The sequence below is a fragment of the Enhydra lutris genome, unplaced genomic scaffold (genome assembly GCF_002288905.1).
Source record: "Enhydra lutris kenyoni isolate GAN:26980312 unplaced genomic scaffold, ASM228890v2 scaffoldscaffold12, whole genome shotgun sequence".
NCBI classification, from domain to species: Eukaryota; Metazoa; Chordata; class Mammalia; order Carnivora; family Mustelidae; genus Enhydra; species Enhydra lutris.
In genome coordinates, this window is record NW_019154096.1 from 61538148 (window position 1) to 61559974 (window position 21827).

General features: G+C 41.3%; 1 protein-coding gene across 1 annotated transcript in view; it reads left to right on the plus strand.

The window, feature by feature from the left end:
• Nucleotides 1-15911: 15911 nt before the first annotated feature.
• The window catches only part of LOC111145137 (structural maintenance of chromosomes 3), a 38328-nt gene continuing 32412 nt past the window's right edge, over nucleotides 15912-21827 (plus strand). The window contains exons 1-2 of the mRNA XM_022499824.1: nucleotides 15912-16050; nucleotides 17104-17179. Coding sequence (XP_022355532.1) covers nucleotides 16036-16050; nucleotides 17104-17179 — 91 coding nt within the window. The 5' untranslated portion in view covers nucleotides 15912-16035. The remainder of the gene's footprint in view (nucleotides 16051-17103; nucleotides 17180-21827) is intronic.

Below are 21827 nucleotides of genomic sequence, written 5' to 3' on the forward strand. Positions count from 1 at the left end.
AATAAAATGGGCACACTAACACCTAACTTGTACTGCTTTTAAGTAGAAGTGAGATAACGTATGGGAAGATCCAGGCACAAACTAGATATAACCAAGGGGTCACTTCCTTTTAATTATTTTTTTATAGATAACTTTCATTTGCAAAGGTAATCTATGCTAATGATTGAACATTGAAAATATTCTATAAGCTAAATGGTAAAACACTAAAACCTCCCATAATTCCATCATCCAGAGGGTACTATTGGTAGCATTCTAGTATTTATCCTTCCAGGCTTTGCATGGTTTTAAAAAACAAAAAACAAGAGATGGGATCCCACTCCCATGCCATCTCCCATAGGAGAGTTGTTGGTGGATACTAACAACCTTCCAAGAACTTGATGTCTGGTTATGTTCCCACCTACCAAATCCAGTAGGACCCATTTTCTTGATCACTGGTGAACCCTTTTGTTCTCTCCAGTAGCAGTAGCCTGACTACTTTCTCTTCTCTGCTCCAGGGATATTCCTGTCCAAATTTCGTTTCCTAGCCTCACAAGGCTTCCTCTGCCCTGTCTGGTTCTGGAAGCATAAGCTCTTTTGCCTCCTACCAATTTTTCATCCCAGCCACCACATCTTTCTCACAGAGGACCCCTGATAATTAGACAACTACTTATCTGCTATTGGCTACGTTTCCCAATCTCATCAGCCTCATTCACAAATCTCATCTAGGGTGAGTTCTTTCTTGAAAAGATTTCCAGATAGCTAATATCACTCATTTCCTATTGGCACTCCTAGTTTCCACTTCCCAGAATAAAGCTCTGGCTTTGTCTCTGAAGGCAGGGATGGAGAGGAGGACACTTTATCAAAGCTGAAAGGAGCAGATTTGGCTCTTGGGACAATCAGCAGGGAATGAAGGCTCAGATCAATGGAAAGGTACCCATGGGAGAAAGGGGTGTGGGGGAAGCAGAGGTCCCTGTTCACACATGCACGGGTTCCTTAACTCATTGGTCCCACCTCAATCCAACCCCTGTTTCTATCATCACATTGACTTCTCTGACTCTACTGCTCCCTTCTTTCCCTTACAAGGACCCTTGTGATTATGTTGGGCCCAGCTGGATAATCCAGGATAATCTCCCCAATGCAAAATCCTTAATTTAATCACACACTTTTGCAAAGTCCCTTTTGCCATGTAAGGTCGCATCATCATAGGTTCTGGGGATTAGGATGTGGACATATTTGGGGGCCATTATTCTGTTCACCTCACCTGACCTGAGTTTTCTCATTTGTAAACTGAGCCTTTCACAAAATATTATCCAGGGTCCCTTCCAGGTTTGGCTGGTGGGACTATTTCAAAACATGAAATGTAGAGGCGTTGACATGTAAGAAGTGCCCTGAATTTCTTTTGGGTTTCGCTATTTCTTCCTCTAGGATTCCACTCCTACCCCAGAATGCTGCTGGTGTCATTTCTGCTTATGCTTCTATTGACTGAATAAGCCCACGTAGTTTACTTACCATGTGCCAGTCTGTTCTAAGCTCTTCGCAGCTACGAAATCATTCAGTCCTCATAACAACCCCGTGAATGAAATGGACTGATAATCCCTACTTTATATTATTTTATAGAGGCACAGAGAGGTTAAGTCACTCAGATAAGGTCACAGATTGGCAGGGCTGAAGTCTGACTTCAGAGTATGTGTTCTCAGCTGTTTGTGATCTGGCCTCTCCTCAAAGCCCCTGACACACAATAAGGGAGCCATTGTATAAGTTTTGTAGATTGTGGGCAGCTCAAGAGCAGGGGTCTTGTCTAATTCTGTGAATCCCAGCTCTAATAGCCTGGCAAACAAATGAACAAAAAAAGGAATGAATGAATGAATGAATGAATGAATGAATGAATGAATATGGGCATTATTACTTATCTACCTGAGAGTATCTTCTAGATCAGAGCCATGGTTGCAGGACATGAAATAAACATTTATGGGACACTTCGAAAGAGCTGGATCCTCACACCAGCACCAGGAGCTAGGTAGGTACTATTATTATCCTCATTTTACAGACAAGTTAAGTGCAGCAGAAAGAGGATCAGTAACTTGCCCAAGGTCAGGAGTTGGATTTGAGTTGAGATATGCTTGACTTCCATGTTTGCATCATGAATGTCACCACGAACTCTCTGAGCCCTGCATTTTTAAAGTTAGGACCAGGGCACCTGGGTGGTTCATTCGGTTGAGTGTCTGACTCTTGATTTCAGCTCAGGTCTTGGGGTCATGAGTTCAAGCCTCACAGTGGGCTCCAGACTGGGCATGGATCCTACTAGAAAGGAAAGAAGGAAGGAAGGAAGGAAAGAGTAAAAAGAGGGGAGGGAGGGAGGAAGGAAGGAAGTTAGTTAGGACCAAATATGACTCTGGACAACCAAAGAGAAGAAAGGACACAAAGGAACATTTTATTGGGCAACTACTGTATGCCAGGCCCCGGTACCAGGTGTTTTACAGAATACCTCCCATTTAGTCCTCAGAACAACCTGATTGTCCCATTCGACAGATGAGGAAACTGAGGTTTAGAGAGCTTAAGGTAACTTCCTAAATGCCAGTGGTGGAGTCAGGATTCGAATTAGGTCTAACTCCAAAATCTACCATCTTTCCACCGTTACTAGACTACTGGGCCTCCCATCTGTAGACTGGAGTTGGGTAAGATGCACTCTGAGTTCCAGTTCAGCTTCTATTTTGTAAGCCAGCATTATTGTGCACTTACTGCGTGTGAGGCACTGTGCTGAGAACTTCATGTACATTTTATAATGTCAGCCTTACAACAGCCTTTGAGGTGCTACTAATATTATTGTTTCCATTTTATAAGTGAAGATAGTAGGGCTCAGACATACAAACATTGCACAAGGTTACAGATACCATGAGGCACAGCCTGAGTTTTAACTAAGGCTCGTTTGATTCTTAAGCCAAACCCTTACCCATATACCCTACACTGCCTCCAGAGGTCTCAGCCAGCCTTTGGAGTGAGGACATCCTGTGTTCCTACAGAATCGGAACAAGGCTGGAGTAGACGTGGGATGAGTTCCTCAAAGCGTGGGCCCCTCTTCCTTTGGATTTCAAAGAGTCACTTCAGTGAACTTCTGTTAGAGTCAAAAGGTGACATCCTTCCATGAAGAGTTGGCCAAGACTGAGTCCAGCCCTGGCACCTTCAGGGCTTGGCCGTTTTCCTCTGATCTTGTTGTCAGGGTAACCCTAGATCGCTCTGTGGTTCTGTAGCCCTTCTCCATCTTTCTTCCGTGTCTCCTCACCTTCTCAAGAGAACTCTTGAGAAACAGCTTCAAGCAGCCCACTTGGCAAGGAAATGAAGGAGAGGCAGGACCTTCAAGGCCCCAAACAGAAAGAACTATCTTCTCTGGACCCCTTGAGGCAGAAACTCATTCACGGCTGTCCTCCAGAGCCTTCCAAGGTGCCTGGAATAAGGAGGTAGTCAGTAAATGTTGAATGAATTAACTAATTATGGAAAGGGGAGGTTCTAAAACAGTGGCTTTGGAAAACTAAGGTAAAGAAATACCAGAATAAAAGTACATGTATGTGTAAGTGTGTGTGCCCCAGAGAAGAGGTTCGACAGCCCCTGTGATGGGCCAGCCTGTACCCTCCACTCCTCTCCACATCTTGTGAGCTGAAGCTGGCAATGTGGACGGTTCGTGCCTACTCCAGGCTTCTGGCCTGAAGACTATCTCTGTCTCTCTCTCAGTGGTGGTGAAATACACGTCATACAAATGTTACCCTGTTAAGCATTTTTAAACATACAATTTGGTAGTATTAACTATATTCAGTAATGACCACTGGATAATTGCTCTTCCTCTGTTTTATTATTTCCTACCTGTTTCAGTCTCTTGGTTTAAGAGCAATTTTGGCTTCATGATGCACCGACATTATTAGTACTTCTTTTTTTATTTTTATAAAGTATTATTTATTAATATTTTCTCTTCGTGAACTGTTTTTATTTCAAAGTCACAAAGGTTTATAAAAACTTTTTTATTAATTATTTTTATTAACATATAATGTATTATTTGCCCCAGGGGTACAGGTCTGTGAATCGTCAGGCTTACGCACTTCACAGCACTCACCATATCACATACCCTCCCCAATGTCCATAACCCAATCATCCTCACCCTAACCCCACCCCCAGCAACTCTCAGTTTGTTTTATGAGATTAAGAGTCTCTTATGGTTTGTCTCCCTCCTGATCCCATGTTGTTTCATTTTTTTCCTTCCTCACACCCCAAACCCCCCACCCTGTCTCAAATTCCTCATATCAGGGAGATCATATGATAATTTTCTTTCTCTGATTGACTTATTTCACTCAGCATAATACCCTCTAGTTCCGTCCACGTCGTTGCAAATGGCAAGATTTCATTTTTTTTGATTGCTACATAGTATTCCGTTATATATATATATATATATATATATATATATATATATATATATACCACTTCTTCTTTATCCATTCATCTGCTGATGGACATCTAGGTTCTTTCCATAGTTCGGCTACTGTGGACATTGCTGCTATAAACATTCAGATGCATGTGCCCCATCAGATCACTACATTTGTATCTTTAGGGTAAATACCCAGTAGTGCAATTGCTGGGTCATAGGGTAGCTCTATTTTCAATTTTTTGAGAAACCTCCATGCTGTTTTCCAGAGTGGCTGCACCAGCTTGCATTCCCACCAACAGTGCAGGAGGGCTCCCCTTTCTCTGCATCCTCGCCAGCATCTGTTGTTTCCTGACTGGTTAATTTTAGCCGTTCTGATTGATGTGAGGTGATACCTCATTGTGGTTTTGATTTGTGTTTCCCTGATGCCGAGTGATATGGAGCACTTTTTCATGTGTCTGTTGGCCATCTGGATGTCTTCTTTGCAGAAATGTCTGTTCATGTCCTCTGCCCATTTCTTGATTGGATTATTTGTTTTTTGGGTGTTGAGTTTGATTAGTTCTTTATAGATTTTGGATACTAGCCAATGACATATCTGATATGTCATTTGCGAATATCTTCTCCTATTCTGTCCATTGTCTTTTGGTTTTGTTGACTGTTTCCTTTGCTGTCCAAAAGATTTTGATCTTGATGAAGTACCAATTGTTCATTTTTGCCCTGCTTCCCTTGCCTTTGGCAATGTTTCTAGGAAGAAATTGCTGTGGCTGAGGTCGAAGAGATTGCTGCCTGTGTTCTCCTCGAGGATTTTGATGGATTCCTGCTCACATTGAGGTCTTTCGTCCATTTTGAGTCTATTTTTGTGTGTGGTATAAGGAAATGGTCCAGTTTCATTCTTCTGCATGTGACTATCCAAATTTCCCAAAACAATTTGTTGAAGAGACTGTCTTTTCTCCATTGGACATTCTTTCCTGCTTTGTCGAAGATTAGTTGACCATAGAGTTGAGGGTCTATTTCTGGGCTCTCTGTTCTGTTCCATTGATCTGTGTGTCTGTTTTTGTGCCAGTACCATACTGTCTTGATGATGACAGCTTTGTAATAGAGCTTGAAGTATAGAATTGTGATACCACCAACTTTGGCTTTCTTTTTCAACATTCCTCTGGCTATGCAGGGTCTTTTCTGGTTCCATATAAATTTTAGGATTATTTGTTCCATTTCTTTGAAAAAATGGGTGGTTTTTGATAGGGATTGCATTAAATGTGTAGATTGCTTTAGGTAGCATAGACATTTTCACAATATTTGTTCTTGTAATTCATGAGTATGGAACATTTGTCCATTTCTTTGTGTCTTCCTCAATTTCTTTCATGAGTACTTTATAGTTTTCTGAGTCCAGATTCTTTGCCTCTTTGGTTAGGTTTATTCCTAAGTAGCTTATGGTTTGGGGTGCAATTGTAAGAGGCACTGACTCCTTAATTTCTCTTTCTAATGTCTTGCTGTTGGTGTAGAGAAATGCAACAGATTTCTGTGCATTGGTTTTATATCCTGACAATTCACTGAATTCCTGTATGAGTTCTAGCAGTTATGGCGTGGAGTCTTTTGGGTTTTCTACATAAAGTATCACATCATCTTCAATAAGTGAGAGTTTGACTTCTTCTTTGCTGATTCGGATGCCTTTTATTTCTTTTTGTTGCCTGATTGCTGAGGTTAGGACTTCTAGTACTATGTTGAATAGCAGTGGTGATAGTGGATATCCCTGCTGTGTTCCTGACCTTAGAGGAAAAGCTCTCAGTTTTTCCCCACTGAGAATGATATTCGCTGTGGGTTTTTCATAGATGGCTTTGATGATACTGAGGTGTGGACCCTCTATCTCTACACTGTGAAGAGTTTTGATCAAGAAAGGATGCTGTACTTCTGACATTATAAGTACTTCTTGACTGCCCTCTAGTGGGAAAGATGAAAAAGTGAAACCCCAAACAGCTCCCTTCCCTGCAGGAAGGAGAGGTCCGTTTTTGTTTTGTTTTGTTTTGTTTTAAAGCCCACAGCACCCAGGATTCCGAGGCGGAATCCCATCTAAGTACTAACTAGGCCCGACCCTGCTTAGCTTCCCACATCAGACGAGATCAGGTGCATGCAGGGTGATATGGCCATAGACCGTGTGGTCTTTTCCCCCTAGCTCATTGGACTTTATACCATCCAAAACTGTGATGGATTCAAGTTGGCAGTTTATCCTCACTTTACAGATGAAGGTGACATATAGAGCTTCTCACACTATAGTGAAGAATCAGTATTTTTAAAAAATCATCTGTTGCAAATCAATCCATTTGTAAAATTCAAAGAAAAAAGAGTGATTGGATAAATTATATTACATACAAAATTTTTTTAAAAACCTGATTTTTATTATCAGATACAACAGACAAAATTACATGTCAATAAATATAATCAAAACATAACATAGGAAAAAGGAAAATAAATGCAAAATCTCTACATGTTGTTCATCCAATGTGCATATTATAGATGATTAATATAGAGAACTGCTATTGTGCTAATGACTTTGTTGTTCTGCATTCACAATTAAACAAAAAAATTATAAGTGAAATATAGTGATTCCCTACTTCAGATAAACGGAATATCAACATTATTGGGTTTTAAGGGACAAATGCACATGCTTATGGCTTGTTAGCCTGTTTAATCCATGCAGAATGGAACATAATGCTACTAGCTATGTACAGTGGTTGTCAAAACTGCTTTTATGTTTTGTCTTAATAAAAGCTTTCATGGGGAAATGAATCTCACAGAGGTTTGTTAATGGGAATGGAAGGAGAAATTTTTTTTAAAAGATTTTATTACTTATTTGTCGGAGAGAGAGAGAGCGAGAGCGAGCACAAGCAGGGGGAGTGGCAGGCAGAGGGAGAAGCAGGCTGCCCACTGAACAGGGACCGCGATTAGATGCGGGACTCAATCACAGGACCCTGGGATCACGACCTGAGCAGAAGGCAGATGCTTACCTCACTGAGCCACCCAGGCATCCCTTAGCTAATATTTTTTTAAAGATTTTATTTATTCATTTTACAGACAGAGATCACAAGTAGGCAGAGAGAGAGGAGGAAGCAGGCTCCCCACCAAGCAGAGAGCCCAATGCGGGGCTCCATCCCAGGACCCTGGGATCATGACCTGAGCCGAAGTCAGAGGCTTTAACCCACTGAGCCACCCAGGCACCCCTTAGCTAATATTTTTAAATGATAAGTTTTAAATATAGTTTTTACAAAAAAAAGTTATCTTTAATAGGTAAAAATAACAATCTAGAGAAATACTTTTATTTTCTCAGATTTTTACATGTGTTTGGTTTGCTGTTAACCAACTAACCTTGAAATATCACACATGGTAACAAGGTCCCACCACATACACAGCTCTCAAAACACGTGATTCATGGACAGCACTTGGCCTATCCTTTGTTCAACAAGGTGAGTTTCCTGATCATGTACTTGGATATTAAGTTACTATAAAAGTTTTTAAAAATATTTTATTTATTTATTTGACAGAGATCACAAGTAGGCAGAGAGGCAGGCAGTGGGGGGGGCAGCTGCCCACTGAGCAGAGAGCCCAATGTGGGGCTCGATCCCAGGACCCTGGGACCATGACCTGAGCTGAAGGCAGAGGCTTAACCCACTGAGCCACCCAGGCGCCAACTATACAAGTTTCTAAAAGCCTACTCTTAATTCTGTACTGCTTCCCTTGTGAACTGGTAATGAGTAGTTCATAGGCTGCAAGGAGTCATGAGTGCCCTTGAAGTAGTACCAACCTGAAGACCTGAGTGGCTTGCCCAAGGTTCTATCTCACTTTCTTCATCTTTAAATGGGCTCTTGAGGATTAAAAATACTATCCATGAATTGCTTAGCACAGTCTGGAATAGAGTAGATGCCACAACTATTATTTTCAACTCACCAGCTTTCCAGCCTTTGTTGCCTTCCCCAGGGCAAAGTCATGTGGGGACAGGTCAGTTACTAGGCATCATTCAATGAGCGAAGACACCTACTAACTTTCTCTTCTGTCAGTCTTTCTTGTTTGAGAAGGAGCTTCCACTTGAGATTTTTCTCTCTAGGTCTCCATATTGCCCAACTGTGAGAATGATGTCCCCAGGAGCTGTGCAGCACAGTCTACACAGTTGTACGTGGTGGCATTGTCTAGACCAACCAGGACCAACCTGTACACAGGGACATGCTCTTCCAGATAATAGACCCACCAACTTTCCTCCTACAGAAGTCGTTATCAAGACTATAAAACCAGCTTACATCATATAATCAGGACCCCAATGATTGCCCCTTTCTCCTTTTAACAAATCGATTGAGAAGGTAACATATTTCAGACATGATCTGCAGAAAGCAGAGATTTTATTTCATGACTTCCAATTCTTTTGCCCAATACACCCTGTAGCTAATATTCCCTGGGTATCTCATTTAGGGCTGATGAGACTGTCTAGTTTCCTTCTCTGGGACGTGCAAATGCAGCACGAAGGCAAATCCAGGACCCTGGACAACAAATGGCAAGGTGGCTAGGTATAAATTCGAAGTACATATCTTCCTTCCTTTTGCACAGAACCATGATCATCACATTTTGTGACGAATGCGTGAACGAATGAAAAACAGTCCACAAATGTGTGTGTGTGTCATTATATAATTCCAAAAGACTGTATGATACACCTTGGAGTGGCCAAAATTCCAGCCTTTAAAGAATGTGAAATCCAGATGGTGAGATAAGACAAGAGCATGTGGAATCATTCAAAGCCAGTAGAAGATTAATAGAGTAGCAGCACAAAGGCCACACACACGCTCTCAGTGCAGGGACCAGAGACCATACACATTGACAGACTGTTTCCTCAAGGGTGTGCCAGTACAGCTATCTGGTTTTCTGCCTTTGTTCTTTCTCTGAGGCTGGAGAATGCTGCACAGCTAGGTACAGGTGCAGTTCCCAAGCATGGGGGAGATATGCTTCCAAGATATCCTTTCAATCAGTGGGAGATGGGAATTGGCAGACGAGTGGATCGGTCTCCCTGTCCTTTGGTATGACAATCCTGAGGCATGTGGTACATGTTTCCTCAGGAGTCTCCCAGTGGGATTGATCATCTGTGCCCATGTGAGCAGAAATTTCACCGTTGCACACAATATCGACTTTTCTCCCTTCCTGTTCTGTTACTTCCCACTCTATCACTTCTGCTCCCTCCAATCACTCCCTGCCCCCAAATCCTACTCTCAGGCTCTGCTAGTGTGGGGAAAACTAAAATAAGGTCCACGAGTAGCTGTCAAGGAAGCTAATCATTTCTTCTCCATATTTCAGCCTAGGAGATCCTCTTCAATTAGGAGGACTCTTTTTAAACAGCAGAAGTTTCATGGAACCTGTGTTCACCTTCTCATAGTTGTCTCTGGTAGTTACTTTTTATTCATTCAATAGGCACTATTCCAAACCCTGATAAAGTACAGAATGACCAAACTCTATGACATCTATAACCCTTTTAAAGAACTGTATTTAAAAATAAAATAAAATAACTATATTTACTACATTTATTAAAATAGCATCTGTTAGAAACAATGATGTTTATACAGAAAAAAAGATTATTTTTTAAAAATCATTTTATTTATTTATTTATTGTTAATTAATCTCCACCCCAATGTAGGGTGACCCCAAGATTCATGACCCCAAGAATAAGAGTCGCATGCTTTACCTGCTGAGAAAGCCAGGAGCCCTGATGATTTTTTAGTACATGAGCAAGTGCTAAACTTCACTCACAGACATAGAAATGCAATTGAGAGATGTTAAAATACCATTTTTCATATTTCAGATTGGCAAAGATGAGAAAGTTTAACATTGCATTGGAGATTTGGGGAATCATTAACTTAACAAAGTATCATTGATCACCTATTACAAGTCTACGCTGGACACTGAGTAACCAGCAGCTGACCAAGTAAACAAATATTCCTTCTTTCCAGGAGCATACATTCCAATGTGAGAGTGGGCTCTATAATAAATGAAAATGAAAAAGAAGAGAGACAGAGAGAGAGAGAATGTCAGAGAGTACTCTAAGAAAAATAAAGCAGTATCAAGGATGTTAAGTAACCAAGGGGTGGTGTTACTTTAGATAAGTTAGTCAAAGGAGACCTTCCTGAAAGCTGACAATTGAGCAGAGCCGTAAATGAGGCGTGAGTGTTGGAGATTTCTGGTAGAAGTGTTTTCCAGGCAGTGTGAAGTAGTCAGCTGACTCCTTTCATAGATATAAGTTATCAAAATTGGACTAAAAGTTAGGCAATTATTTCTTAGATATGACACCAAAATCGCAAGCAACAAAATGAAAAAGAAAACATTAATTAGATGACATTAAAATGTAAAACTTAACTACTTCAAGGGAGATTATCAAGAAAGGGAAAAGACAACCCAAACAAATAGAAAATATTTGCAAATCTTCTATCTGATCTAAAGGTCTAGTGTCCAGAATGTATAAAGAACTCTCACAATGCAGCAGAAAGACAAATTTAAAAATGGTCAAGGTATTTTCTCCAAATAAAATATATAAATTAACATGAAAGACATGAGAAGATGTTCAACATCATTAGTCACTAGGGAAATGAAAACCAAAACTACAATGAGATACCACTTCACATCCACTAGGACTGCTGAAATAAAAAAGACAACAATAACAAGTCTTGCCAAGGAAAACTGGAACCTTCACGCACTGCTGATGTGACTATAAAATGGCATAGCTTGGGGCGCATGGGTGGCTCAGTCAGTTAAGCGGCTGCCTTCAGCTCAGGTCATGATCTCAGAGTCCTGGGAGGGAGCCCCACGTTGGGCTCTCAGCTCAGCAGGGAACCTGCTTCTCCTTCCTCTGCCTGCTTCTCCCTCTACCTCTGCCTACTGCTCCAGCTGCCTGTGCTTACATGCTCTCTCTCTGTCAGATATAAACAAACAAACAAATAAAATGGCACAGCCCCTTTGCTTTTTTTTCCTTTTTTTTCTTTTAGATAGAGATCACAAGTAGGCAGAGAGGCAGACAGAGAAAGAGGGGGAGGCAGGCTCCCTGCCGAGCAGAGAGCCCGATGTGGGGCTTGATCCCAGGACCCTGAGATCATGACCTGAGCTGAAGGCAAGAGGCTTAACCCACTGAGCCACCCAGGTGCCCCGGCACAGCCCCTTTGGAAATCGGTTTTGCACTTCAAAAAGGTAAATGGAAAGTTACCATATGACCCAGCTTTTCCACGCTTGGGGACATGCTCAGAAGAATGGAAACATATATCCACACAAAAACTTGAACATGAATATTCATAGCAACTTTATTCCTAATAGTCAGAAAGTGGAAACAACCCATATGTCCATCAGCTGATGAATGGACAAACAGAATGTGATCCATTGACAATGGAATATTATTCAACCACAAGAGGGAATACAGCCTGTACCATTACTACATGCTACAGGTTACAACATGGATGAACCTTGAGAACACTTTGCTAAGTGAAAGAAACCAGGCACAAAAGGCCACATGTTGTATAATTTCATCTATATGGAATATGAAGGCTGGGATTGGTGCAAGTATTTAGCAATTTATTGAGGTTTACCCAAGGTTTATCCAGGCAATTATTTTTCCAATGACTAAGTTTTTTATTATAGCTCCAATTTGCCCAATGTGATTGATTCTATGGAGAGACAGTGACTGTACCTTCTGTAAGATATGAGAACACATGGTCCTTAACTTGTTGTGAATATCTAAGGTATCCAAGAAAATTTATCTCTAAGTTTTATTTTTATTCTTAAGGTCCTTTTTCAGAAAAATACCTCTAAACTTGAATGACAGGAGGAAAAAAATTGCATGACCTTTCAATGTTATTAACAACTTAGTATTCACAATTGATCAGGGACTAAATAGTTTCCAATTCTGTAAAAACTGGAAGAAAACCAATAACATGTGATGAATCTCTTTTGACTAGTAGACTAGATTACCTTAAAGGTTATAGTTTATCACTCTGCATTTGCCAGTTTTGTGTCTAAATTAGCAATATTATTTTAGTGTTCTTTTTTCTCCCAATGATGATCTAAATTTCAGTTTTGATCTTTTAAACCAGCTTTCTCATGTTATTGAGTTTATCATTAATGAATTAAATAGAATGTTGACACATGCTTACATGAGAATTTGAGTTTTTAAAGATAAAAATATGAAGTTTGGGACGCCTTGGTGGCTCAGTTGGTTGGACGGCTGCCTTCGGCTCAGGTCATGATCCCGGGGTCCCGGGATCGAGTCCCACATCGGGCTCCCAGCTCCATGGGGAGTCTGCTTCTCCCTCTGACCTTCTCCTCCCTCATGCTCTCTCTCACTGTCTCGCTCTCAAATAAGTAAATAAATAAAATCTTTAAAAAAAATATGAAGATTACTGTGGCATAAAGAGAACACAAATAAAGAAGCAAAGTGAAGTTTATTGGTGGTTTTTCAGGCAGGTTTTTTTTTTTTAAGATTTTATTTATTTATTTGAGATTGAGAGAGATCACAAGTAGGCAGAGCCAGGCAGAGAGAGGGGGAAGCAGGCTCCCTGCCAAGGAGAGAGCCTGATGCGGGGCTTGATTCCAGGATCCTGAGATCATGACCTGAGCAGAAGGCAGAGGCTTAACCCACTGAGCCACCCACGTGCCCCAAGGCAGTTGTTTTTTGAATGGGTTTTTCCAATGACAGTTTCCCCAACAGCATCCAGTAGAGGGATGGGCATCTTTACATCCTAGGAAGTATTGATGAAGAGTAATTGGAAGAAAGGCGGACAGGAAGAAGGAGGCTACCTGCCTGAAGAGGAACCACCCTTAAAAGGATTTTACAACCATGCTGGAATGAGCCCTCCATGCTTTCCGATGTGATAGATGACAAAACCTTGATTGGATGACAGGCACAGGGAGGGTTAATCAGATCAAAACAGCCCTCCAACGAACCCCATAAAACCCCTAGACTCAGAGTCTCAATGGCAACCCTCCCAGGTCCCCTCTCTCTTCAGGAGCTTTGTGCTATCACTTTGTTATCGCTCAATAAATGCTGCTTTTCTGCCCACCTCTCTGTCTACCTCTTCATTCTTCAAAGTGGCTGATGCAGGCACCAACAGAGAAGAAAAATCCTGCAATGGTGTGAAGTGTGTAGTCTTGGCTTTTGGGTCATGGTACCTAAAAAGGTTTCCTCCCAAGTTTTTTCCCTAAAGAAATCTAGCAATGTCTCCTATGTATCCATGAGGGAGGCAATAAAAGATTTTGTCTTTCTTTCGAGTCTCATCTTCCCAGAAATGCTATAGTTCTATCTTGTTTGGATAAGAATTTTCTAGGTTTTCTCTTAGGTGATTTGGGACTTCACAGTACCAGGAGTCACCAAGAGAAAACTATAATTTGGGATTATCTCTGCTGTGTTACTTATATCTTTTGGGGACCATAACAACAATGAAAATGAACTGAGCGATAATACTATTTCCTTCCTGATCATTGGATTGGAAGGTACCCATAGAAAATCTAACCTGAGAATAAAGATAGATAGGGCACACATTAAAGAATCTTTTTTAAGAGGTTGGGAGAAGTAGGGGCACCTTGGTGGCTCAGTGGGTTAAAGCCTCTGCCTTTGGCTCAGGTCATGATCCCAGGGTCCTGGGATCGAGCCTCACATCGGGCTCTCTGCTCAGTGGGGAGCCTGCTTCCCCTGCCTCTCTGCCTACTTGTGATCTCTCTGTCAAATAAATAAATAAAATCTTTAAAAAAAAAAAAAAGTTGGGAGAAGTAATTTAGAGATAGATAAAATAAGTCTGTGATCCCTTCCCGGGATGATAAAAGACTGTGAACTGACAATAGCTTAGAGTCAAAGCTTTATTTTGGAATGTCTTAACAATGGAGGGGGTATAAGGAGGAGAATGAAAAAGTAGGGTCTTATCCTATGTGTACTTGGCCCTTGCCCTATACTTCACCTTCACTGTCCTTGGAGTCTTTATTGCTGCAGATATTGTAAACTAAGTTGAACATTTATGAGAAAAGGTCTACAGCATCAGAATTTTTTGAAATATGGTCAGGGGGCGCCTGGGTGGCTCAGTGGGTTAAGCCTCTGCCTTCAGCTCAGGTCATGATCTCAGGGTCCTGAGATCAAGCCCCGCATGGGTCTCTCTGCTCACTGGGGAGCCTGCTTCCTCCTCTCTCTCTGCCTGCCTCTCTGCCTGCTTGTGATCTCTGTCAAATAAATAAATAAATAAATAAATAAATCTTAAAAAAAAAAAAATAAGGTCAGAAGTCTGGGCAAAATATAATTGGGTTCTCTCCTCAGACGTCATTAAGCTGAAATCAAGATGTCAGCCAGACTGCAATTTCATAAAAGCCTCAGGGGCACACATCTCTACAATTTTAGTAAATATAATTATTTTATACATTCTATTTTTAATTCTAAAAATGAAATGTTTTATCATCCTCATATTATAGAATAGGAAATGGAAATTTCGAACTTTATTAATCTGCCTACAATCCCACAGAAATTGACAGTGTAGAGACACTAATCCAGGAGAAATGTTTAAGAGATTTTTTTTTTTTTTTTTTAAACACCCAGAGCTGGAAAGGATTTGACTCTGCCAGCACCAAGGGGGTGCTGACAAGGATGAAGTTAGCCGGCTATTAAAAATAGTTCAATCTAGAAATAATTAGGGCTGGTACAGCCCACAGCAGCGGGAGGGGCAGCAAGGACCACCAACTTAAATGGCAGGTAATCTTACAGCTGCCCAGAGATCCAACTTCTTAACTACATTAAGTTTTTCCCCTAAGACTGATCAAATTAGATGCATCGAGGGTGCTGCTAGCACTTAGTATCTTTCAGGCTGTTAAAACAATAAAAGAGCTTTTACTCTTATCTAAATTTCTTTTTGTTGCAATTGTCCATGTCTGAATAGATTTACAGTAAATGGCAAAGTAGTAAGAGCTCCCAGGGTATTAATTATCACGTTATTGAAACAAATTTTCAAGCGTCAGGCCCCTTCCCTGTGCTGCGAGCGTGCGGTCCCGAGCCAGCAGGGGCCGTTCTAAGTTTACACAACCTCCCGGAGCGAGCAAGAAAAAATAGAGCAACAAGAATTCCGCTCGGCGAACCCCACAGGCTCCCAAGACTCCGCAGGTTCGAGCGCGGGTAAGCATTTTTAAACAGCCAGAGATCACGTGGCCACCGGCAAGCTCCGCCACTGGCCCGCAGACGCTCACACTTGGCTTTGGCGCCGAACCTTTACCCCCTTGTGGATGCAACCATTGGCTCCGCTCTCGGAGGGAATACGGGCCAAACTCACGATCAAGGCTTTTACGAACGAAGCTTCCGACTAATTCTCAGGAAAATTTCAGCTGCAAATTCAACAATCAAATGAAATCCACTGGGGGACGCCGTCGAAGGCTCTTTTTGCCAAAAGGAAAAGAGAAGACCTGACCCTGACTCCCCCTACGCTCTCCAGGGGCCGCGAGGATGGTTCCGTCTAAGGCGCGGACTCCGCCTCCACGGGCGCCGCCATTTTGTTTGGCTGGACTGGAGCGAGCGACGCTTTGGGGGAGGGGTCTCGTAGGCGCCTCACTGGACCCTACGGCCGCGCTGTCGCTTCTCGCGGGGAGTCCTCCCCGGTGAGGACCGCGGAACAATGTACATAAAACAGGTGAGGCCTGTGCGCCCCGCCCACCCCCTTACGGGCCTCTGAGGACCGTTCCATGAGGCAGGGGTGTCGCGGTGCGACCCGCGGCCTCCCGCTTCCCGGCGGGGTTGACCCAGAACTGGACGCGGGCTGCGGGGGAGGGGAGAGGCCCCGCCCCGCGAGCGCAGGGGCGGCAGAGAATCGGGGCGCCCGCCTGCGGCGCGCTCGTCTGAGGGAGCAGTCTCTCCGAGACGTTTAGAGGGAGCGGGCCTTCCCGGGTGGGCCGGGTGCGGGCTGGGGGCCCCGGGCTGGTTGGGGGCCGCGCCGGGGGCTGCAGCGGCGGGGCGGGCGGCTGCGTTGTCCTCTCGCCCCGCGCCGGCCATTTGCATAGGTGTATGGAGAGGTGGTCTCCCCGGCCCGGAGACGCCCCTGGGGCGCTCAGATTGGGGTGTCAGCTTAGCCCGGGGTCTTTGTCCCCGAATTAATGGGGACGTGAAAGGGACCCTCCTCCTTGCAGAATCTGTAGCGCCGCCTCGTTCACTTGTTTACTTCTGTCAAAATGGTCTTCCTGCGCAAGAGTCCACCGCAGAGATGAGCCCATCCGCGCTCTTGGAGAGAAGTTTCTCCATGGGATGCGTGGGACTTGAAGCGCCTCTTTCTTGGAACGGCTCCTTACCCTGGCTGGCGGGTGTGTCCGAAAGAAGCGCCCATTGCTCTTGGAGTAAGGGAAGCCGGGGCCAGGCCGCCCGCTTGACACATTTTTCTTAGAGCAGTGTCATATTTAGCGTCCCCACGAACCTTTACAATGTACTTGATTCTGAGAGTTCCTTACCAGGCTCCTAATGATAACTCCTAAAAAAAAACAACGCTGTCAGTCGTTACTGATAAACGGACTGTTGTTGTTTAAGATTTTTAATCACCATCCTCCAGCATGAGTTTCTCTCGTAAGAAATGGAAGGTTCTCTGTCTTGCATTAAATGAGAAACCCCCGAAAAGAGAAGAGCCAAGGAAAAATGTTTAGGAGTTACGTCTTTTAGTATGTATTCTCTGAAAGGTATCTTTTTTTTTACTTACTAGGTTATTATCCAGGGTTTTCGGAGTTACAGAGATCAAACTATTGTAGATCCCTTCAGTTCAAAACATAATGTTATCGGTAAGTGTTGATGGTTTACAAAATCAGATTTATATGTAGAGAGCCATTTAAATTCTGTCTGGGCTTGAGGAAAGAGGGATTGGCTTTGAATATTACATGAATTTATACTTACTTTTTCTGTATGAAATAGCATGTCTTAGGGCGCCTGGGTGGTTCAGTGGGTTAAAGCCTCTGCCTTCGGCTCAGGTCGTGATCCCAGGGTCCTGGGATTGAGCCCCCGCATAGGGCTCTCTGCTCGGCAGGGAGTCTCTTTCCCCTCTCTCTCTGCCTGCCTCTCTGCCTACTTGTGATCTCTGTCTGTCAAATAAATAAATAAAATCTTAAAAAAAAAAAAAAAAAGCATGTCTTCTATCTGCACTGAGGAATTGCTTATTTTATGCATTTAAAATATTTGCATAAGGCGATCACTAGTTACTCATTTTTATTTTAGCCTGGTACGTATGAAAGTGTGTCTTTACAGCGAATGACACTAAATTTAGCATTTGAGCTGTTCTGGTGTTGATATGTCATTTCTTAATTAAAAAGCCCACGGTTTCCTTATTTCAAAGATGGCCATCATTTATTCGCAAATTAGATTGTTCTCAGGGTTGTTTGTTTTTTTTCTTTCATACTGTTTAAGGTCACACCATGCAGCTTGGTAGAAAAAGCATAAACTTTAGAGCATAACAGAATGGCTTTCCAATCCCGGTTCTGATACCTTTTCAAACTGGACTCCCTGAGGGGTTTGTAAAGTGGAGCTAATGATACTCATCTTAAATGGCTGTTGGAAAAATTAAATGAGAAGGTATATGTGTGAGGGTAAAGAGCTACAATGATTATTGTTCTGCAATACAGTGTTTAGTTTAAAGACTCTTCAGATGATATTCTCCATTTTTTGCTGATAGAGCCAGTGAAAGTGTTTCTTGAAGTTCTGCTGAATTTTTAAAGGCCAGAAGAAACTGTGTTACAAATAGACGTCTATACATCGTCCTCCTTGTGTGGTTTATTGGTATATTAGACTGCTAGGTCTACCATTAAATATAGACTAAGTGGCTTAAACAGTTTATTTTATGACTGTTTTGGGAAATTCAAGTCCATGATCAAGGTGCCGGCACAGTCACATTCTGGAAGTCACCATCTTCATCGTCATGCTCATATGACCTCCTTGGTTCTCTCTGCGTCTTCCTTATTAGAACGCTAATTCCATCATGAAGCCCCCCCCCACACACACAATCTCACCTGATGCTGATTATCTCCCAAAGGCCCCCATCTCCAAATACCATGCATTTAGAATTAGGACTTCCAGCATATGAACGGGAAAGGGAGGTGGCACAATTCAGTCTGTCGAACTTGGTAAGGTGAGACTCATATGGAGATCAGTAAAGGGCAAACATTATTTTGAAATGAATATTAAATTTTTTTTTTTTTTTTAAGATTTTATTTTATTTGACAGATAGAGATCACAAGTAGGCAGAGAGGCAGAGAGAGAGAGAGGAGGAAGCAAGCTCCCTGCCGAGCAGAGAGCCCGATGCAGGGCTCAATCCCAGGACCGGGGGATCATGACCTGAGCCGAAGGCAGAGGCTTTAATCCACTGAGCCACCCAGGCGCCCCTGAATATTAAATTTTAAAAATTGAGGATAAGAATGTCAACTACAGTTTAAAAAAAAAAACTGAGGGCAAGAAGAAAACCTACCCTCAGTACATCACTTGTCTCTTGTAGTTGGGAATAAAGGAAACATTTTCCCCCCTCCTGTACCTGTTGAATAGTTAATTTAATTGGTGTGTTATAAGGATAGATTTACCAAATATTTTCCTTATATTTTGATTATAAGTGCCTTCTGATTTTCATCAACCAGAAAATCTTTAGAAATGGAGAAAAATGAATAATTACTAGGTTTATATTTTTTCTTTACAGGTTAAAAGTAGATGAATATCTTAATTATATCAATGTTATAATTTTATAAATGAGCTATAAAATGATACCATTATTACCTACGATGATTATGTCTGTAGGATCTATCAAATATTTTTGTTTTAGTTATTATCAAACAGCTGTTTATTGCTTTGTATGCAGCATTAGGGTTGTTAATAGTTACAATTACAAAGGAGATTGTCTTAGTGTTCTTTCGTTTGTTTGTTTTAACAAGCCTAGTATGATTTTACTGCTTAAACGTGTTTTTAAAAACAGGTACCTTAGTATAAGAAAGATTCAAAGTAGTATAGACTGAGATTGACATTAAAAATATTCTATGAAAGCGTACTACTTTTGTTATTTAATGATTTTGACCTTAAAGAAGATTGGAAGGCAGATATCTCTTGTGGTGATGTTTGATGGTTGAATCTCTTGTTTGAATAGTTGAGTGATGTCTAAATGTACCAGGCATATACCTTTTTAAGGTTCCCTTTTTTGTAACTTTTTAACAGAAGAAATATATGTTAATTATAGAACATTATGGAAGAGTTTAAAAGCTAAAAGGAAGGAAAGAAAAAAAAAAAACTAATCCTGCCCAGAAATAGCCATTCTTAATATTGACAATCTACTTACATTAGACCAGGTTTCCTAGAAAACAAGACTGCAAGGCACACTCAGCTACTAATAAGGCTTTAATGGGAAGGTGCAGTCTCAGGGCTGGCATGAGGGGGAAGGCTGGTCATAGTTTTATAAAGAAGGCATGGCTGGTTTTGGGGTCGAATTAGATAATTTTCAGACAGACTTTATGAACCCACCATGTGTGGGAAAGATCAGATGGGAAAGGAATGGAGAGGGTTTTGTTTGCAGGTTCCTGTCTCTGATTGGTCATTTTACCACACAGGGCATCAATTCCCCCATGTCCTTGGGTTGTGTTACTCTGGGGACTTAATTCACCTGAAGTAGTCAGTGAACGTTAGCCTCCTTTGGTTTTTCACAGATCTGAGCTGAGTGCGCACCCAGGGTAGGCTGAAACAACCTACAGTGATGGAATGCTGAGCCTGTCTGTTGACGGGCAACCAAGACTTGGGTCGGGGCAGGTGAATCTGGGGCACATACAAACTGGATCTATCTCGGCAGCCCTCCAGTCTTTGTGTCTGCATAAATAAGCTTTTTTAGGGGCGCCTGGGTGGCTCAGTGGGTTAAAGCCTCTGCCTTCAGCTCAGGTCATGATCCCGGAGTCCTGGGCTCTCTGCTCAACAGGGAGCCTGCTTCCTCCTCTCTCTCTGCCTGCCTCTCTGCCTACTTACGATCTCTGTTTATCAAATAAATAAATAAAATCTTTAAAAAAAAAAAAGCCTTTTTAAATAAAAATGGGCTTGTACTGTTATTTATTGGTAATCTATTTTTTCTATTTAAGTTTTGAATATCTTTTTCTATCATTAAGTATTCAACATGCTTAAAATTACTGTATAGTATTTAACTCTATGGGTAAGAGTAATTCTTAAAGGGAAATTTAAAAATTTTAGGTTGTTTATTCATGAGTAGATTATGGTTTGAGCTATATGTATTCTTTTAATGATATATTATCTTGTAAACTTTTATTTAGAGGTAATTTTAAATTTATAGAAAAGTTGTATAAATAGAAACAATACAAAGAATACTCCTACCTCTTTTATCCTAATCTACCTGTTAACATTTTCCTTAGTTGCTTTATCTTTTGCACACACTCACCCTTTTTTTTCATAGAGTAAGTTATGTAGGTCATAACCCTTTACCTTTGATGTCAATGTATACCCTCTAAGAATAGGGATATTTTCTTATATAAAACACAGTAGAGTTATCAACTTCAGTAAATTTGACATTAATAAAATAATCTTCTCTCCATTTTCCAGTTATACTGATTGACCCAAAAAAGTTCTTTATAGTGTTTTTTCCTCCTCCAGTACAGGATCTAATTTAGGATTAGGTATTGCAGATAGTTGTCGTGTCTCTTTAGCCTCCTTTAATCTGGATCAATTCCACAGGCTTCTTTTTGTCTTTTATAACATTATTAAAAAAAAAAAACAACTACATAAATGATGCGGTCTTCTGAGGATATTACATCTGGAAGTGAAGACATCATTCTGTCTCTTTCTTTTTAAATGATGTTATTTTTGATCACCCGGTCTGGGTAGTTAACCTGGTTTTTATTCTGTGCAGTGTTTGTTCTCTTGCAACTAATAAATAGTATGAGGATGGGAAATACTTTTGGACTGTGCAGATATTGTTCTCCTTTTCAAAATTTCCACCTAGATTTCGTATCCATTGATGATTCTTGCCTTTATTTTTTTTTTCTTGCCTTTATTTTAGTGGTTATAAAATGATTTTCCATTTCCAGATTTCCTTTCACATTTACTGTGTGGTATTCTACTGTGAGCAAGGTTCTCCTTCCTTAGCTATTTATTTATCATTTTATTATCAGTTTGGAGTCATGGATTATTCCCCCTCCAGCACAAATTTATAGTTCATCTAATTATTTTGGTGCTCAAATTGTCCTAGATTAAGCCCATGGAAATCTTCTTCAAGCTGGCCTCTGTGTCATATGCCTTCTAAAAAAAAAGTGTTTTATTACTTTCATAACAAATGATTTTTTTTATGCTTTACTTTGCATTAAAAATGATAACTGTAAGGGCTGATTTGTTCAGGATATCTTGGTCAAGATGAAAGAGGTTGGGAATTTTGCTGAACAAGAAAATTCAAATGAATTTATTAAATCT